At 45.1% G+C, this 19,311-nt stretch overlaps 1 protein-coding gene across 4 annotated transcripts in view; it reads left to right on the top strand.

The window, feature by feature from the left end:
• Window positions 1-19,311, top strand: part of ARHGAP44 (Rho GTPase activating protein 44) — a 143,236-nt gene that overhangs the window by 63,749 nt on the left and 60,176 nt on the right. For all 4 annotated transcript variants that reach the window (XM_030861384.2, XM_060290552.1, XM_060290554.1 and 1 more), the window contains exons 2-4: window positions 7,726-7,765; window positions 8,136-8,240; window positions 18,506-18,582. In XM_030861384.2, the coding sequence (XP_030717244.1) occupies window positions 7,726-7,765; window positions 8,136-8,240; window positions 18,506-18,582 (222 nt within the window). The remainder of the gene's footprint in view (window positions 1-7,725; window positions 7,766-8,135; window positions 8,241-18,505; window positions 18,583-19,311) is intronic.

Genomic DNA, 19,311 nt, shown 5'->3' on the forward strand with positions numbered 1-19,311 from the left:
CTTTTCTATTTCTAAAAATGATTTTATTTTGCCTCTATACTTGACTGATGTTATAATTTTTTTTCTTTTTGGATTGAAATGAATTTTCATTCAGAACTTTGGAATTGCTCCATTATAGTCCAGCATCAATTATTGCTGATAAATTCTGCTGCTGGTCTGATTGTGGCAGCTTGACAGCTCCCTCCTCTTGGAAGGGGCCAGAATGAAGAGCGGGAGATGCCTGGGCATAGAACAGTGGGGACAGTTTGGGGGACCTTGAAGAGATAAATTCGTTGACTCAGTAGGATTTTCCAAAGCAGAGATTCTTAGATTTTATTCCATACACCAGTGTTTCTTAACACGCATTGGAGTCACCTGGAGGGCATCTTAAAACAGATGTTGGAGCTCACTCCCAGAATTTCTGACTCAGTAGGTCTGGTTGGGGCTGGAGAATTTACATTTCTAACAAGTTTGAAAGTGATGCTGGTGTCGTAGCTCCAGGACTATATTTTGGTACATTGCACTAAGGTGATGACTTAATTCAGAGTAACCTCATTTTCCTGTTTAAAAAAATGGGGATAATAACACCTTCCAGGGTTTGTTTTAAGGAATGAGTGATTGTATTCACTATGTTTTCTGTATTCCAGATGCGCGGGCATCTGAAGCCTCACTGACTTGGGAGAGACTGCCCCTCCCAGGCCTGGCTAATTCCTAGAAAGAGCAAACAGTTTGCCTGAAAGCACGTCTTTGACATGCAAACAACCAATTCTGAATCCATACCTCCACCCACCTCTTTTCAGGCTCCTGTAGTCTGGACAGTATCCTCCTGCCCCTAAATCACTCCAGGGCCAAGTGCTGGACTATTAGGGCCCTCCCCCCCCATAGCCCAGAGCCCACCAAAATTACTCAGGTTATCCCACTTTAAACCTGCTCAGCTTCCTTGCTCTGTCAACCCATCCTTCTTGTGGAAACCACAGTAAAGACTGTTGCCCACCCTGTCCCCTAGCTCTCTCTGCCTCCTGACCTGCCCTGGTGTATCCCTGTGTGTCCCTGCATGGTGTGCCATGCCTCCTGATGCTAGGAACCTGTAAGCGTAAGTTTCTTCATGACAGTACCACGTCTGCATGTCTTATCTACCTGACTGAAACAAATCTCAGGTACATTTTTAAACAGTGGTAGAAAGCTTGTAAAGCGCTTAGCAGAGCACCTCTTTGGCATTAGGTAAAAGGGCCATTTTAGGAAGAATATCTAAAGGCAGTGTGAATGATGAATGGGAAGATGCTGGAGACGGGGACATCCATGGGACCCAGCCTGAGAGTCTGCAAATAGAAAGAGAGCAACAGGTGCTGAAAATATTAGTGATAGACAAATTGAGAGCATTGGACAACTTCTTGGGTGTTGTAACTTGGTGACTTATTGTCTGAAATGTTTTGTAATGAGACTATTTCTGCGTTAAAGGCAGCCTCACTGTTTCCTTCCGTGACTTCTGTAATGACAGCTGAGAGTCCTCATTGTTTGGCTCTCAATCCAACCAAGTGTCTTTCTGTGGTGAGGCCAGAACTCCAAGGTAGCAGTCTCCAAGATGTTCTGTAGTGAATATTACCTTCATCTTCATGTTTCCTAAACTATAGTCAGCACTCAGGGTGTAGTCGTTAACTGGTGTTATGTGAAATGTATTTTTATAGATTTGGGAAATGACGAGTTAGCCAAAATTAAGCCATTTAAATTTCCTACAGGACTTCTCAGAGCGTTTAATATTTTAATGAAGCTCTGTTAATGGAGAATATAGCCTTCAGTGTTTGCTGACTTATTTGTCCACAGAACCTTTTTCTTCAGGGTGTCTAATGGGTCTATCTTTTCATGGAACACATTCTGGGAAATGCTGCTGTGACCTGACAAGCTAATGTATGACACCGCTGACAATCAAGATTTTTGTGGGTGGCAGTGATTGTTCTTCTAAAGCCCATCAGGAGAACAGTGCACAATTTTTAGATCCATTTGCCAAGGCTCTGTTTTGCTTTAGTCTATTGGTGTAAAAAATAAAATGAAAAGACATAACTTGTACCCAGATGTCACCTACACGGTGCCTATCATCCTGTAGAATGACTCATCCTCTGAAAATAGTAGTGTTCATTGTCTTGATAGTGAACAATGCTCTTTCATTTACAAAGATGAGGCCCAAAATACCAGGCTTCCTAAAATTAGCATCACTTGTTAGCCCACCTCCTTCCTCGGGTCAGTCTTTCTTATTTTATTTTTTAAATTTTTATTTAATTTTTATTTTTGGCTGCGTTGGGTCTTCGTTGCTGTGTGCGGGCTTTCTCTAGTTGTGGCGAGCAGGGGCTACTCTTCGTTGCAGTGTGCGGGCTTCTCATTGCGGTGGCTTCTCTTGTTGTGGAGCACAGGCTCTAGGCGCACAGGCTTCAGTAGTTGTGGCACGCGAGCTCAGTAGTTGTGGCTCGCAAGCTCTAGAGTACAGGCTCAGTAGTTGTGGCGCACAGGCTTAGTTGCTCCGCAGCATGTGGGATCTTCCCGGACCAGGGCTCGAACCCGTGTCCCCTGCATTGGCAGGCGGATGCTTAACCACTGCACCACCAGGGAAGCCCCGAAGCTTTTAATTTAGATGAAGTCTAATGTATCCCATTTTTTGTTTGTTTTGCGGATCACCCTTTTGATGTTGTTTCTAAGAACTCATCGCCTCACCGAAGGTCAAAGATATTTTCTCATGTTTTCTTCAAAAGTTTTATAGTCTCATGTTTTGTATTTAGGTCCGTGAGCCACTGTGAGTGAATTTTTGTACATGATGTGAAGCATGGGTCAAAGTTCATAGTTTTGCATATGAATATCCAATTGTACCAGCACAATTTGTTAGAAAGACTCTTCTTCCTCCTTTGCATCTTTGTCAGAAATCAGTTGCTTACATCTGTCTAGGTCCATTTTCCTTATTCTGTCCCACTGATCTGTTTTTCTGCCCTTTTACTACCATATTTTTGTGTGTGTGTGTGTGTGTGGTACGCGGGCCTTTCACTGTTGTGGCCTCTCCCGTTGCAGCGGACGCGCAGGCTCAGCGGCCACGGCTCACGGGCCCAGCTGCTCCGCGGCATGTGGGATCTTCCTGGATCAGGGCACGAACCGGTGTCCCCTGCATCGGCAGGCGGACCCTCAACCACTGCGCCACCAGGGAAGCCCACTACCATATTCTTTTGATAACTTAGTTTTATAGTAAGTCTTAAAGCTGGGTAGTGAGTACTACAAATTTATTCTTTCTAAAAATTGTTTTAGGTTTTCTACTTCCTTTGCAGTTTCATGTGAATTTTAGAATCAGTTTGTATCTACAACAAATCCTGTTGAAATTTTGATTGGGATTGCATTTAATCATGACTAATTTTCTGAGTATTGACATCTTTATTAGGTTGAGTCTTCCAGTCCACAGACACAGTATTTCTCCCTTTATTTAGATCTTTCTTTTATTATTTTGTGGTTTTCAACAGACACATTCTTTGTATATATTTATAAATTGATACCTAAGTATTTTTTTAAAGCAGTTGTTAATAGTATTTTATTTTTAGTCTCAGTATTAATGTATTCATTACTAGTGTATAGAAATAAAATTTATTTTTGTACGTTTACCTTATGTCCTGCAACCTTGCTGAACTCATTTATTAGCTCTAGGAATTTTTTTTTTTTAGTAGATTCCTTGGCATTTTCTACATAGACAAGAATGTCATCTGGAAATAGGGACTTTTTATTTGTTCCTTTCGTATCTATATGTTTTTTATTTCCTTTTCTTGCCTTATTGCACTGATTCAAACTTCCAGCACTATGCTGAATGAATGTTGAGTACGGACATACTTGTCTTGATCCCAGGCTTAGGGGGGAAAGCATCTAGTCTTTCACCATTAAGCATAATGTTAATGACAGAGTTGTTTTTTTTTTTTTTCGCAGATTTATTTATCAATTTGAGGAAGTTCTCTTCTACCTCTTCTGTGTGTTCTGAGAGTTTTCACCAAGAATGGGTGTTGAATTTTATCAAATGCTCTTTCTACATCGATTAATATGATCATGTAGTTTTTCTTCTTTGATCTATTAATATGGTAAATTACATTGATTGATTAAAAAACCCCTGGAATAGTATCCCTGGACTAAACCTAGGTTGATCATGGTGAAAAATTCTTTTTATAGGTTGCTGAATTATATTTGGTGATATTTTGTTAAGGATTTTTGCATCTTTATCATGAGGAATATTAGTCTATAGTTAGCTTTCTTTATTACTGTTCTTTGTCTGGTTTTGGTATCAAAGGAATGCTAGCTTCATAAAATGAACTGGGAAGTGTTTCCTCCTCTTCTGTATTCTGGAAGAGATTATGTAGAATTGGGGCTAATTCTTCTTTAAACATTTGGTAAAATTCTCTTGTGAAGTCTTCTGGGTCTGAATATTTTTTTGAGACTTTTAATAGTACAGGTTCAATTTCTTAACAGCTACAGGGCTATTTCAATTATTTGTTTCATATTGAGTGTATTGTAATTTATGGTTTTTAAGTACAGTAGTCCATTTCATGTAAATTGTCAAATGTACATACGTGTATTAGTTGTTCAAAGGTGTTCTTTTGAAATCTACAGGATTTTGTAGTGATACTTCCTCTTTCCTATTCTTGGTAATTTGTCTTCTCTTTTTCCTTCTTTTCAATTGTGCTAGAGGTTTTTTCAATTGTATTTATCTTCTCAAAGAACCAGCTCTTTGTCTCATTACTTTTCTCCATTATTATTTTTGTTTTAAATTTATTATGCCCTTTGTACTTGCTTTCCTTCTGCTTGCTTTGGGCTTACTCTTGGTCTTCTTTTTATAGGTTGCCACAGTAGGAGCTAAGATTCTCATTTGCACGTGTTTCTCTCTTCTAATATATGATTTTAGTGCTATAAAATTTCCTCCCAGCACTGCTTTGGCTATATCCACCATTTTGATATATTGCATTTTCATTTTCAGTTCATTTTTTTTTCCCCCTTGAGACTTCCTCTGTTCTATGGATTATTTAGAAGCATTTGGTACTTTCCTGGTTGATCAGTGGTAAAGAATCTGCCTGACAATGCAGGGGATGTGGGTTCAGTCCCTGGTCAGGGAACTGAGATCCCACATGCCATGCGGCAACGAAGCCCATGTGCACCACAACTACTGAGCTTGCGTGCCTCAACTAGAGGAGAGAAAACCTGTGTGCCACAACTAGAGAGAAGCCCGAGAGCCGCAAGGAAAGATCCCGCATGCTTCAACGAAGATTCCCGCATGCTGCAACTAAGACCCGGCGCAGCCAAAAATAAATTAAATGAATAAATAAATAATAAATAGAAGCATGCTGTTTGGTGTCCGAGTGTTTGGATATTTTCTTCTTATCTTTCTGTTAGTGATAAGAGAATACACTGTATATGATTTCAGTTCTTTCAAATTAGTTATTTTAGGGAATTCTCTGGCGGTCCAGTGGCTAGGACTCTGCGTTTCCACTGCAGGAGGCACGGGTTTGATCTCTGGTTGGGGAACTGAGATCCTGCAAGCCACGCAATGCGGCAAAAAACCACCACCAGCAACAACATCAAATTAGTTATTTTATGGACCCAGATGTTGCCCATCTTGGTATATGGACTAGAAAAGAATGTGTTTACTGCTGATGTTGATTGGAGTGTTCTATAAATGTCAATTAAATTCTGTTGGTTAATTGAATTGCTGTGTTCTTACTTATTCTTGCTGATTTGTTTTCTATGTAGCTGGTCTGTCAGTTGTTGAGAGAGGGGATATTGAAGTCTTTATGTGGATTTGTCTGTTTTTCCTTTCAGTTCTGTCAGTTTTTGCTTCACATATTTTTGCAGCTTTGTTTAGTGCATACACATTTAAGATTGCTACGTCTTCTTGGTGGATTGATCCTTTTATCATTATATTATGCTCCTCTATGTTTCTGGTCATTTTCTTTATTCTGAATCTACTTTCTCTAACATTAATATAGCCACTTTTGCTTTCTTTTGATAAATATTTGCATGATGTCTTTTCCTACTCTTTTACCTTCAGCCTGCCTATGTCATATTTGAAGTGAGATTCTCATAGATTGCATGTTTTCAATTCACTCTGTCAGTCTATCTTTTAATTGGCATATTTAGGCCATTTACATTTAATATAATTATGACTATGTTAAGGCTTAAGTCTGCCATTTAATTTTTTGTTTTATGTTTGTTCTTTCTGTTTTTTATTGTTTTGTGTTCTTTTTAAAAATTAATTAATTAAATTTATTTATTTATTTTTGGCTGTGTTGGGTCTTTGTTGCTGCGCGCGGGCTTTCTCTAGTTGTGGTGAGCGGGGCTACTCTTCGTTGTGGTGCACAGGTTTCTCATTGCGGTGGCTTCTCGTTGCGGAGCATGGGCTCTAGGCACGTGGGCTTCAGTAGTTGTAGCACGCGGGCTTCAGTAGTTCTGGCTGGCGGGCTGTAGAGCGCAGGCTCAGTAGTTGTGGCACACAGGCTTAGTTGCTCCACGGCATGTGGAATCTTCCCAGACCAGGGATCGAACCCGTGTCCCCTGCATTGGCAGGCGGATTCTTAACCACTGCGCCACCCAGGGAAGTCCCTTGTGTTCTTTTTCTTTCCTTTCTGTGGGTTAGTTTATATTTTGATTTATCTGTTGTGTTTTTGAGTGTATCTCTTTGTGCTTTGCTCCAAGAAGATTTGCATTCTCCTCTGATGTGAGACAGGGGTTGCTAACAGGTTGGGACACTCCAGCCGGCATCCAAGCTCTTTCCCTGAATGTGTTAACCTCTGGTTCCAGCCCCTCACTTTCTGGGTGGGTGGGGGGGCTCACAGTGGTGACCGGATCTCAGTGGTGGCATTTGCATTTGTCAGCAGGACTCAGTGCTGTCTCCGTGTTTGCTGTTGATCTCTGCTCAGATTTTCAGACTTTTGCTTGTTTGGGGGAGACCAAGGGGGATGGGTGGGGGAACCTACTTAATTCTGTTACTTGGAAAAAAATAATCTGGAGACAGAAGAAGTGTGTTTGTTGTGCTTCATCCAGGTTCCATGCTGTAGCAGCAGACTCCTCAGACCATCTTGTTTACCATGTTTTTGCTGGAATGGTGGTTCCTTGAGGTTCCAGTAAATTCCAGTACTGTCTATATTCTCTCTTGTTAGAAATAGCTGCTGTTGATGCAAACTTGTGTATATAGGATGGATAAAGAACAAGGTCCTACTGTATAGCACAGGGAACTATGTTCAATATCCTGGGATAACCATAATGGAAAAGAAGATGAAAAAGCATATATTGAATATATATGTAGAACTGAGTCACTTTGCTGTACAGCAGGAATTAACAACATTGTAAATCAACTATACTTCAATAAAATTTTTTTAAAATAGCTGCTATAGGGCTTCTCTGGTGGCACAGTGGTTGAGAGTCCGCCTGCCAATGCAGGGGACGCGGGTTCGTGCCCTGGTCCAGGAACGTCCCACATGCCGCGGAGCGGCTGGGCCCGTGAGCCATGGCCGCTGAGCCTGCGCGTCCGGAGCCTGTGCTCCGCAATGGGAGAGGCCACAACAGTGAGAGGTGCGCGTGCTGCCAAAAAAAAAAAAAAAAAAGCTGCTATTAATGTCTCTGTTTTTCTAACCTCTCTATAAGTGGGGAGAGAGTGGAGAGTAATTATGAGACTGTATTCCTAGTTTTCTTTGTTTGTTTGTTTGGGTTTTTTTTGACCGATATGTCTCTCCGTTTTCTCTTTAGGGCAGAGAAGACTGAAGTTCTGAGCGAAGACCTTCTTCAGGTAAGGTTGTCGCTGGCCTGTAGCTCATAGGTGCCAAAGAGACGTATTCCCTTTCACAGCCGAGCCCTTCTCGATGCTGTTCAAGCTGTTCCACTGCTACTCATCTGGTCTGTTTAGAGACACATCCTTTATGGTAGCCCCTTGCCCTGTGGACACCGGTCCGGGTGAGGTTTCTCAGGAGACATTTGAAGGCGTTTGATTGCATGGTTAGCAGAGAGTCCCTGAGTCTGTGATTCCCCTCCTTTTCTCCTGCATTGGATGTTGTCTCTGCAGAAACCTGAGTCAGTCTTGTCCCTTGATTGTCCAGACCCCGTGACCCCACTTCTGACCTGCCCTCACCCAGAAGCCCCACCCACTGCTCTGTCCACAGGTGGAGAAGCGGCTGGAGCTGGTGAAGCAGGTCTCCCACAGCACACACAAGAAGCTCACGGCATGTCTGCAGGGCCAGCAAGGGGCGGAGGCCGACAAGCGCTCGGTAAGTGCCCTCCCAGCCCTGGGGGATGTGAAACTCGCCTGCTGACAGACCAGGCGGTGTCTGAGAATTGTCTTGTGGTGTGGCAGTGCCTCGCACCTCGCCGTGCCCTTTAACCTGCTTGAAGCATCCCCTACCCTCACCAGGCAAGATCTGGTCCCCATCCTTGTCTTCCCCAGACAGGGGCAACGCCTGAGGAGAGCAGGGGCATGCTGAGATCCCACCGTTAGGGAGGCCGTCACCTTTCTCTTACCCCAGCTGTTTGTTCATAGCTTCCGTTTGCCTCCGTAGTATCTTAAGATCACATGCAAGATAATTACAGGGCTTCCCTGGTGGCGCAGTGGTTGAGAGTCCGCCTGCTGATGCAGGGGACACGGGTTCGTGCCCCGGTCCGGGAAGATTCCACATGCCGCGGAGCGGCTGGGCCCGTGAGCCATGGCCACTGAGCCTGCGCGTAAGATAATTACACTGTGGTTTTGGAGGTTACAGGTCTATAAAGGCCTATAAAGGCTCTTATGAAAATTGTTTTTGCTGTAATGAAGCCATAAAGAGAACCTGCTGCGTGGAAGTGCTCCAGGGTCTTTCTCTAGAAGGGCATCAGTACTAAAGGCCCTGCATCGCGTGACTCCACCGAATGAGCAGTTCTTGGGGTGAACAGTCTGAAGATTCGCTTCCCTTTGACCCCTCCACCCCCCGCAAGTCCACCAGAGATGCAAAGCTATTCTTAGCTGTGCGCTTGGCTTTGTTACAGGGGAGATGCAATCTGGGGGGTTTCTTTCTCCTTGAGTTTATGATCGACGTGTTTGGTGTCTGTTTGATTTTCTCTGGCCTGGAGTTCTTGTTCACTTCTCTTCCCGGTGGTCGCCCCGAGCCCCCCAGGTTCTACTGGTCTCGCTTGTATAAGTGATCATGGCATGTGCCCTGATCCTTCCACCATCTCACGCTGCAGGACCAGAACGGCTCCGCTTGCTCTATCCGTCATTCCATTTTCTCTTCCCAGCCCTGGTTTCTTCTTTCTTAATATTCCCAGCAGGAATCACTCACGTGTGGTAGAAATTAAATGTTTACAGCTTTGGAAAGTGTCTGTGGAAATAATTCTGTGTCTATCAGGACTTTCAGCAAGGGGAGGCTGACAGTCAAAGGCAGAGTTTGCAATACTGCTTTCGACATGAAACCCTTTCATCAAGCAAACACGTATATGGGACTCCAGAAGCTGGTCCGTGTGTGGGGCCTGTAGCCAGGCCTGCCTGTGACCCACTTCCGTCCTTTTGTTCCAGAAAGCACTGTTTTTAAAACAAGCGGTCAAGGGACTTCGCTGGCGGTCCAGTGGTTAAGACTCCGCGCTTCCACTGCAGGGCGTACAGCTTCGGTCCCTGGTCGGGGAACCAAGATCCCACATGTCTCTCGGCCAAAGATAAAGTAAAATAAAATAACTGGCCAACAGGAATGTATATTTTGGTATCAAGAGTAGCATCTGACTGTCGGCACCAGAGTCTTGAAACTGACCTTTGGTGTTGGTAGGTTGATGACTGCTAGCTTTATTTCTCGAGGATAAGGTCAAGTTCCCCAGATTTATAAGCTTTTAGTTGGATTGAGGGTCTTGCGAATTATATAGGAGGCTTTTGGCTCTCCAGGTTTTCTAAAATATCATGAATCGGTAGCAGACTTGGGATATGGCAAGTCCGACAGGTCAGAGGACGATTGGCCCTGAGAAGGCAGCTGGTTACTCACGCTTCCCCAGAGGAGGGGGCACGTGGGCCGCGTGGGGAGCACCGGGATGTCAGGAGGCGCAGGCCACACTGGTGCAGTGATTACCGTACGAACTGGACAGCTCTTCAGTGGACCTGGAAGAAGTCTGCAGTGGAAATAAGCTCAGGCATGTACAGACCAGTGATTTCACTGCACAGATGACAGGTGCTTGATTTTGTCCATGATTTCTTTTTTTTTTCAGATTTTTTTGATGTGGACCATTTTTAAAGTCTTTATTGAATACGTTACTATTGCTTCTGTTTTACGTTTTGGTGTTTTGGGCCGTGAGGCACTTGGGATCCTAGCTCCCCGACCAGGGATCAAACCCCCTACGTTGGAAGGCGAAGTCTTAACCACTGGACTGCCAGGGAAGTCCCTGCCCATGATTTCTTGAGCCGAGCAGTCTTTCCTATTCTCATCTGACTGAATGAATGATCAAACTGAAAAGAAATTCAAAGTGACCTTTAAGGACAAGCTAAAGGTGACAGCACTGACACTGATAAAAGTGCTTTTAGGTTAGGGTGCGCGATGTGTGGATTTTCCAGAGACGGGAAGGCGTTTGGCATTTTTGAGCAACATGAAGGTGGCCCGAGTGACTAGAGGTTAGGGAATGACAAGGAGAGGGTGTGAGATGGAATGGCAGGGCACCCGGTCTCACCATGGTCAGCATCGGGGCTTTCCCCCCGAGATCCATGGGAGGCCAGCGTGTTATTCAGAAGTAACATGATGAGATTTGTTGGTGATTGTGTGATGAATGGATAAATGGGGGGGGGGCTATGGTGGAAGTCAGGATCCATTTAGACAGGTAGGGGCGCAGTCAAGGTGGGACGCGATGGGCTCAGTGAAGATGGAGAGAGGTCGGAGATGTGATGTTGGACGTAGGGTACCAGGACTTGGCAATTGAATGGATGTGGAGGTACGAGGAAGGGAGAGGGGTTTCCAGGTCCCTGGCTTGAGGACTTGTTGAATCCATGGGAGTTCATGAGATCACCCAGGGAGAAAATACAGGTAAGAAGACAAGGGGCCTTGAATCAAGACCCCCCAGGAACTGCAGCATTGGAAGCTCTCACAGGAGGAGGACCTGGCAGGGAAGAGTTGGGACTGTTAAGCCACCCACTTGCTCAGCTCTACGTCCCGGGCATCATCCTTTATCCTTACTTTTCACTCTTTCCCCGCGTGCGTTTCAGTAAGTCCTGCTGGCTCTTCCTCCAAAGAAGCTCCATTTGCTTTAATGTTCGTCAGCCCGGTCCACGCACCAGTCATCTGTTGCCTGAACACAGCAGTGTTCCCTTCGGGGTCTCTGCTCTCCACTCCGACCCCCCCCCGCCCAGCCCCTTCATCATCTGGTCTCTACAACTGCCTGAGTGAGTGTTTAAAATGAAATCAGATGCTTCAGTCCCACCAAAGGATTCCCACTGTAGCACAAAATCCCAGCCTCTTAGCTTGGCCCTTGGTCCCTAATGGTACATCTTCCACCTGCATCTCTGAGCTCAGCTCTCGCCACCGCCCACCGTCCTCCTCTGCCCCCATCATCATCCTCCAACTGCACTGACCTGTGATTGAACTTGCCTTGTTCATATCCATGCGGAGCCTTCATGTGGGATCTACCCTCCACGTGGAATATTCTTACCCAGCATTTCAGGCCAGCAACTTCCTTTTATTTTATTTTAATTTTATTTAAGTATAGTTGATTTACGATGTATTGATTTCTGCCGTACAGCAGAGTGATTCAGTTATACACGTATATACATTCTTCTTCATATTCTTTTCCATTATGGTTTATCACAGGATATTGGATATAGTTCCCTGTGCTCTACAGTAGGACCTTGTTGTTTATCCATCCTGTATATAATAGTTTGCATCTGCTAACCCCAACCTCCCAATCCATCCCTCCCACTTGGCAACCACAAGTCTGTTCCCTGTGTGAATCTGTTTCTGTTTCGTAGATAAGTTCATTTGTGTCCTATTTTAGATTCCACATGTAAGTGATATCATATGGTATTTGTCTTTCTCTGTCTGACTTACTTCACTTAGTATGACAATATCTAGGTCCATCCGTGTTGCTGGAAATGGCATGATTTCCTTCTTTTTATGGCTGCATAGTATTCCAGTGTGTGTGTGTGTGTGTGTGTACCAGACCTTCTTTATCCATGCATCTGCGGATGGACATTTAGGTTGTTTCCATGTCTTCGCTGTTGTGAATAGTCACACCGGCAACTTCTTACTGTTTGATTCTCAGCTCAGATGTCACCGTCTTGTTGCAGCTCCTCTTACCACCTGATGTGTGTGCTCTCCCTCCCCAGTCACATCCCCCTATTTCATATTCATCATAGCACGTGTTATCCTCTAAAATTAGCCTGCTCATTCATTTGTTCCTGTGTCTGTTCCCATCACCAATATGTGAGCTACGCGGGAGCAGGGATCTTGTCTTCCCATCATGGCTGCATTCTCAATGCCTAGAACGGGGCCTGCCACATGTAGGCAGCGCTAAAAATAGACGTGTCACGACTGGATGGCCCACGCCTATTTTAGGCACAGAACCTGCCCAGCGCATCGCGCCAGTTTGACTCATTCCTATTCTTTACGGAAGCAATTTAGCGTGATGGCTCTGAGTTTAAGTGCTGGGATCTGACCCTCCAAGGTGGAAGCCCAGCTCTGCTGCTTCCTAATTTTGCCTGACAGTGGGCAAGTCAATTACCTCTATATGCTTTGGTTTCTTGCCTTGGAAAATAGTAATAACAATGAATTCCTACCCAGTAGGGTTTGAGAGTTAAGTGACGTAATAAACGTAAATGCCTAGCACGGTGCTTGACATGAATACATAGTAAAGGAATAGAAACCGCTGCTGTAATTAGGGCCTCGCCGTGAGTCCAAAATCACCCCTGGGAACTGCTGAGCCCCGAGGAGCAAATCTGCCTGGATTCGCGGACAGTGGACAGCAGTTTTCAGAGATGGAGGGGCGTGTGTGCGTGTGTGTATGTTTAGGAAACAGAGTGGATATTAGAATAAGACTTTTTGTCTCTGAGTCATCCTACAAACTCTGCTGCTGATGCCTAAGATAATTTTAGAGAGAACACTCATCTCAGACAAGTCAGATCGACTACTTCCAAACGCTGGAACGTTCTGTCTCCCCTTCCCTCAACTCTTAAGGATCTCTCGGCACACTAGAATCAGGGAAATGTGTATTTTAATAGCTTCTCTTTGACCCGGAAAACCACTGGTCAGGGTGAAGCTCGCTAAGTAAGGTCTCTCTACCTGGGCGCTAATGGTCCCCGGAATAGTGGGTGATGCTCTCAGCCTAGACCCTCGTCTGCAAGAGAAACACATTTTGGCAGGTTTTCTGGACAGGTGGGCAATTGAACCCTTCAGAGATTCAATATCCTTCTACGTGAAGTGGGGGTGAGCAGAGTGTGGAGGAGAGAGCAAATGATACCTCAGTCATTAGGCATTAGGTCAAATAAATCAGCACAGTACCCCGCGTCTACCGAGCCCTCAGCTTTTCCTTTGTCTCAGAGCATTTCTTTAGAAATAGAAATAATTTGTAGTCTGTAGTGCGTTGCAGTCCATTAACTTCCGCTATTCGCCCGCCTTTGATTATAGATTTTCACTATCCCCTTTTTGACGTGCAAGTATGTCACCTTAATCCATTTCTTCCTTCCTTTTTTTCTTTTGGTAGCTTCCTTCTAATTGCTTGATTCTTTTCTTTTTTTTCCTTTTCCTTTTCTTAATTTCTTGACTCTTAAAAGCATCGACACAAGCAAAGACTCACCGCTAATTGAGGTTTCACCCCATTAACACCTGTGCCCTTGGAAGCCAAGCGCTCACATCACCCTCAGTGTCTCCCCTGCAGTGAGTGCTTTCTTAGGAGCTCACCTGGGCCACAAGCACAGGCCCTAGCTTGTGGCCTATATCCCCTTACACCATCACTACAGGACTTGTTTAAATCCGTGTTGTCATCTTCATTCAATGATCTGTGTAACCATTTCAAAAAAAAGGCTGAGGCAGCTCTCTATGTCTTGATAGGAAATTACATGAATGATACCTCTACATGAAAAGGAAAGCAAAGTATAGAGGGGGTTATATCATGTGTTAACAGTTGTGAGGGAAAATGTGTCCACTAAAAATGGACAAATGGGGCTTCCATGGTGGTCCGGTGGTTAAAACTCCTAGCTCCCAATGCAGGGGGCCCAGGTTGCATCCCTGGTCAGGGAACGAGATCCCACATGCCGCAACTGAAGATCCCGTGTGCTGCAACTAAGACCCGGCACAGCCAAATAAATAAATAAATATTTTTAAAAAATGGACACACACTCACACATACAATTGGATCTTCTTAGCATATTTATGGAAGGATACCTAGAAAACTGATCACTGGCATGGTTTCTGGAGAGGGGAACCCAGTGGCTGAGGGTTAAGGATGGGAGAAGACTTTCTGCTGTAAACCCTCCAGCGCCTTTTGAGTTTTATACCATTTGCTCTTCAAAAATGAATTCATTTGAGATAGAGAAAGAGAGAAAGCTTATTCTCCATGTGAAAATCTTAGCAATTAACGTGCAGTTGAAACAGAAATAGCTTTCTCGTCCTGTGGTCCTTCGTCACTTAAAGTGGCTCTCTTTGCCACCTAAAAGCATCTCATAATCATCGGTGAGGATGTTGAGTGACTGGAAATGACTAGAAGACAAAGTTGGCCCCCTGCTTGGGAGAAGGGCCCCTCCAATCCTACCGTTTCCAACTGGTTTTTCCTGTGTGAATCTGGAAACCAGACACCTGGCTGTCCCCTCACCACCTCCCTCCAAGACCGATGGCTTTGTGGTCCTCAGGGCTGTTCTTGTGCTTGACCTACAGTCTGCTAGGCATCCCGGGCGTGGTCTTCTGCTCCACTCACTGCCAGGACTAATCGGACTGATCTTTTTCATCTGGAAAAACTCCACTCACTGGTAGATATATTTCTCCAAAGGATGCCAACTTCCAGGCCACTAGAAATTGCCTGTCATCTGCTGTAGGCAATATCCTCCCTTGCCTTGCTTCCTTGTCAAATTCTGAAGAAGGACTCAGAAGGGGCTTCAGTCCTGCCTGAAAGGCAGGTGGGTCATGGGTCTCTGGATCCTCAGCATAAAGAAAATGGTCTTGTGTGGCTGGACTCTCTGACGTTCGGGATCGGGGGAAGCGTCTTCAGTGGTTGTGATTCAGATATTTTAGGAACTTGCAGATTGAACACCTTTCTTTAAACCCAAACCTCAGCACTCTCGATGTTTTGGGCTGGATAATTCTTTGTTTCAGGGGGCTTTCTGATGCACTGTAGGACGCGTAGCAGCGTCCCTGGCCTCTACCCACTAGATACCAGGGATGTCCCCCACATGGTGACGATCACATACATCTCCAGACTTTGCCAAACATCCCAGGGGGACAAGAATTACCCCTGGTCAAGAACTCTAATACCTTAATCCATCCTTTTTCTCGGAGTGTGACAAATGTTATACCTGCACAACTCCTTTTCTTTTTTAACCATTTTAGACATTTTTCTAAAATGTGCTTTCAGTAACTTTTTTTTGAAAGGTGAGGGTGGGAGCAGATGCTCTCCGAAGATACTGTTCCTCTGCCTTTAATTAAGTCTCTGGAAACCTGGACCTAATAGCTCTGTAGGACAGCTAGAAAGTGGTGTTTACATTTGGATATATTAGTACTTCGTTGCCTGGTCTCGTTTTTACCAAGAACAATGTCCCATTTTATGTGAAATGACGGGGTAGCAAGATTATTCCTCGAGTGAAAGGGCTCAGACCTCTGTGGAGTGGACGTGTCTTAAGGGCAGGGAGGGGGTTATATTTTAGACCCGTTGAGGACACCTGGTGTCCTAGGCTCCCCTCCACCTGGACTAACCCCAGGAACCCTAGGAACTTCCATACCACTCTTGGGGGTTGGTCTACCTCCTGTGACCTTCCCCGGAGATACCTAGAGCCCATGGGTCTCCTGGGGATGTTCAAACCAGATTCCTAAAACTCCACCTCCAGCTTGGTGCTGCTCTCAAGTCATCCAGCTGCCTGTCTCAGGACTGAGTTCTTTTAATCCAATCATGTTGTTCTTAAACAGGCCCTCAGTGGTCCCCAAGTGCCCCTAGAAGGAAACCCCAGTGCCTGCCTCTGGTTGACGAGGCCCCGCACCAGCCCGCCTCCGCCCCCTCCCCCAACCTCTCCCCCAACCTCTCCCCCAACCTCTCCCCCATCACACACTGTGCTCCAGCCACGCTGGTCTGCTGGGGATGCAGAGCCAGCTGAGCTGGCTAGGTAGCCCACCTCCGGGCCTTTGCACCTGCAGTTCCTCTGCCCGGAATGTTCTTTCCCAGGTCATCTGGAGGTATGGCTGACTTTCTCTCCCTTCAGGTTGCTTCTTAAATGTCCCCCCTCGGCGGGGGAGGGGGCAGTCTTTTCTCCTCACCGCCCCCTCCCCACAGCTGCCCACTCTGCCCATCGTCCTCCTTTCTGCTGTTCCCATGACACTTCCCACTCTCGAAAGGGTCTCCTTCAAAGTGTCTGTGTTTAGTGTCCGTCTCCCTGCCCTGGGATGTAAGTTCCATGAGAGCAGTGTCTGGTCTCGGTCACCACGGGCGTGGTACCCAGATAGGCACACCATTCATGCTGGGGAGTAAGCGAGTTAGAGCCAAGGGTCTCTGGGTGCTAAGACAGGAGATTCTGGGCTGGGAGGGGCTCCATCACTTTCTGTTTGAAGAGCTGCCTGTGTGGCAGCGTGGACCGGAAGACCCGAGGATATCTACCTGTTCTTTTTTAAATTGTTTGGCCGCGCTGTGCGGCGTGTGGGATCTTAGTACCCTGACCAGGGATCGAACCCGTGTCCCCTGGAGTGGAAGCACGGAGTCTTAACCACTGGACCGCCAGGGAATTCCCAGATGTCTAGCTGTTCTTACCTTGTTGTTCTCCGTGTGTGCTGGGTGGTTCCAGCTCAGGAAGGAGAGGGCTTGTTGACACTTAAGGAGGGAAGGTGGATTATGCTGTGGTCCTCCTGCCTGCCCACCTCCCTCCCTCCTTCTTTCCGTCCCTCCCTCCCTCTCTTCCCACGTAACATAAAGCTTACCACTTTAGCTATTTTAAAGAGTACAATTCAGTGGCGTTTAGCAGAGTCACAATATTGTGCAACTACCACCATGATCTACTTCCAGAACATTTCCATCACCCCGAAAGGAAATCCCATACTCATTAGTCAGTCGTTCCCCTTTCCCCCTCCCCCCAGCTCTTGGCAACCACGAATCTACCTTCTGTCCCTGTGGATTTGTTTATTCTGGATGTCTTATATAAACAGAACTGTACGTTATGTGCACATTTGTGCCTGGTTTAGTTCACTTACTGTGATGCCTGCAGGGTTCACCCGTGTTGTAATCTGTGTCAGGAGTTCGTTCCGTGTTTATGGCTGCATAATATTCCGTTGCGTGGATAGACCACATTGTGTTTATTCCCTCATCTGTTGATGGGCGTTTCTGCTGCCTCCACCTTTTGGCTATTGTGAATTGGGCTGCCCTTTGCATCATGCACATGTTTCTGTTCAGCCATCTGTTTCAAATTATTTTGAGTACATGCCCCAGAGTGGAATCGCTGGGCCATATGGTAATTTTAACTTCTTGAAATGCTGCCAAGCTTTTCTACAGTGCTGGACCATTTTACATCTCTACTGGCAACGCATGAAGCTTCCAATATCTCCATACGCTCACCAATATTTATTTTTTGTATTTAAAAAATAAATTATTAATATTATGAGAGCCATCTTCATGGGTGTGAGGTGGTATCTAATTGCAGCTTTGATTTGGGTTTCCTTAATGACTAATGATGTTAAGCATCTTTTCATGTGCTTATTGGCCATTTTATATCTTCTTTGTGGAGTATACCTTATTTTGATGATTATTTTGTTTGCATTGTAATTCTGTGTGAACATTTTTCTCTCTTCCTTGACCATAAGCTGACTTATTTCTAAAATGGGGCTAATGTACTTCTTGAGAGAGACGATTCTTAGAAATTAAGGCATGGCTCGAATCTTTAGCATACGTTTGAAATCTTCTCTTTTTTCCCTGCTGCTATGCTACTTTATTTTAAAACGCAGCATGTAGGGAATTCCCTGACAGTCCAGTGGTTAGGACTTCACGCTTTCACTGCCACGGTCCAGGTTCAATCCCTGGTTGGGGAACTAAATTCCCACAAGCTGCACAGCGCAGCCAGAAAATGAAATGAAATGAAACAAAATGAAAATGAAATGAAATGAAATTAAAAATGCAGCATGTAAACCTTAGCCTTATTTGCCAACTTAGCAAATTTAATCGTTTTAATTTTCTGAATTTTGACATCTCTGAGTCTAGCCCCCCATTGTATCCTCTGAATTTTTAGGTTTTATTCATATTTTAAAGTCCGTTTGTTTCTCAGCTAATGTAATATCTAGGCAAGTATTTGACTTCCTGCTATTTTAGGGTAAGTGGGTGACTGTTGAAGTAGTTTTCATGACCACGTTTTCTTCCTTTTCAGAAAAAGTTGCCTTTGACCACACTGGCTCAGTGTCTGGTGGAAGGATCAGCTCTCCTGGGAGATGACACGCTTCTTGGGTAAGGCAATTCCACGTATGGGTTTGTGCTAATTCTAGGTGAGTCCCCATCCTTACAAGGGGACTGACAGTCCTCACGGAGATAGTGAGGACACCTGTGGTCTGGCTGGAGACTGGACGGGGAAGAAGGAAAGGTTGCCGGTGAGAAATTGAGGCCCCAGGTCCAGGAGTCATAGTGTCTGCGCAGGCGGCAGCTCCCAAGGGGAGAAGTTAACATGAAACTGTTGGGACTTCCCTGGCGGTCCAGTGGTTAGGACTCTGCACTTCCGCTGCAGGGGACACGGGTTCCATCCCTGGTAGGGGAACTAAGATCCTGCGTCCCGCATGCCGGTAGGGGTCGGGGAAGGCTGTTGAAGGACACTTGAAATCCCTTGGGCTTCAGCAGAAGCAAATATGAAATCTCTCCGTGTCAGATGTCAGAACTTATAGGATTCCCAGAAGAGCAACCCTTGCTGATTTCGAGCTCACAATAAAAACAAACTAAATATAGAATCATCATGAGAGGCGATCAGTATGCACAGTCTGTGGGAGAATCAGACCCTAAAAATGAAAAATAATGGACAACCTGAAAGGAGATGGACAGTAATTATGTTTAAAATGAAATTTAAAAATTTAATAAAGACAAAACACAATAGGGGTGAAAAAAGAAGAGGCAGAATCAAAGAAAAACCAAATAGAACTTTTAAGAATTCAAATAATATTTAGTATAATTTAAAAACTTACTTGAGAG

This window comes from Globicephala melas, chromosome 20 (assembly GCF_963455315.2).
Source record: "Globicephala melas chromosome 20, mGloMel1.2, whole genome shotgun sequence".
Taxonomy (NCBI): Eukaryota; Metazoa; Chordata; class Mammalia; order Artiodactyla; family Delphinidae; genus Globicephala; species Globicephala melas.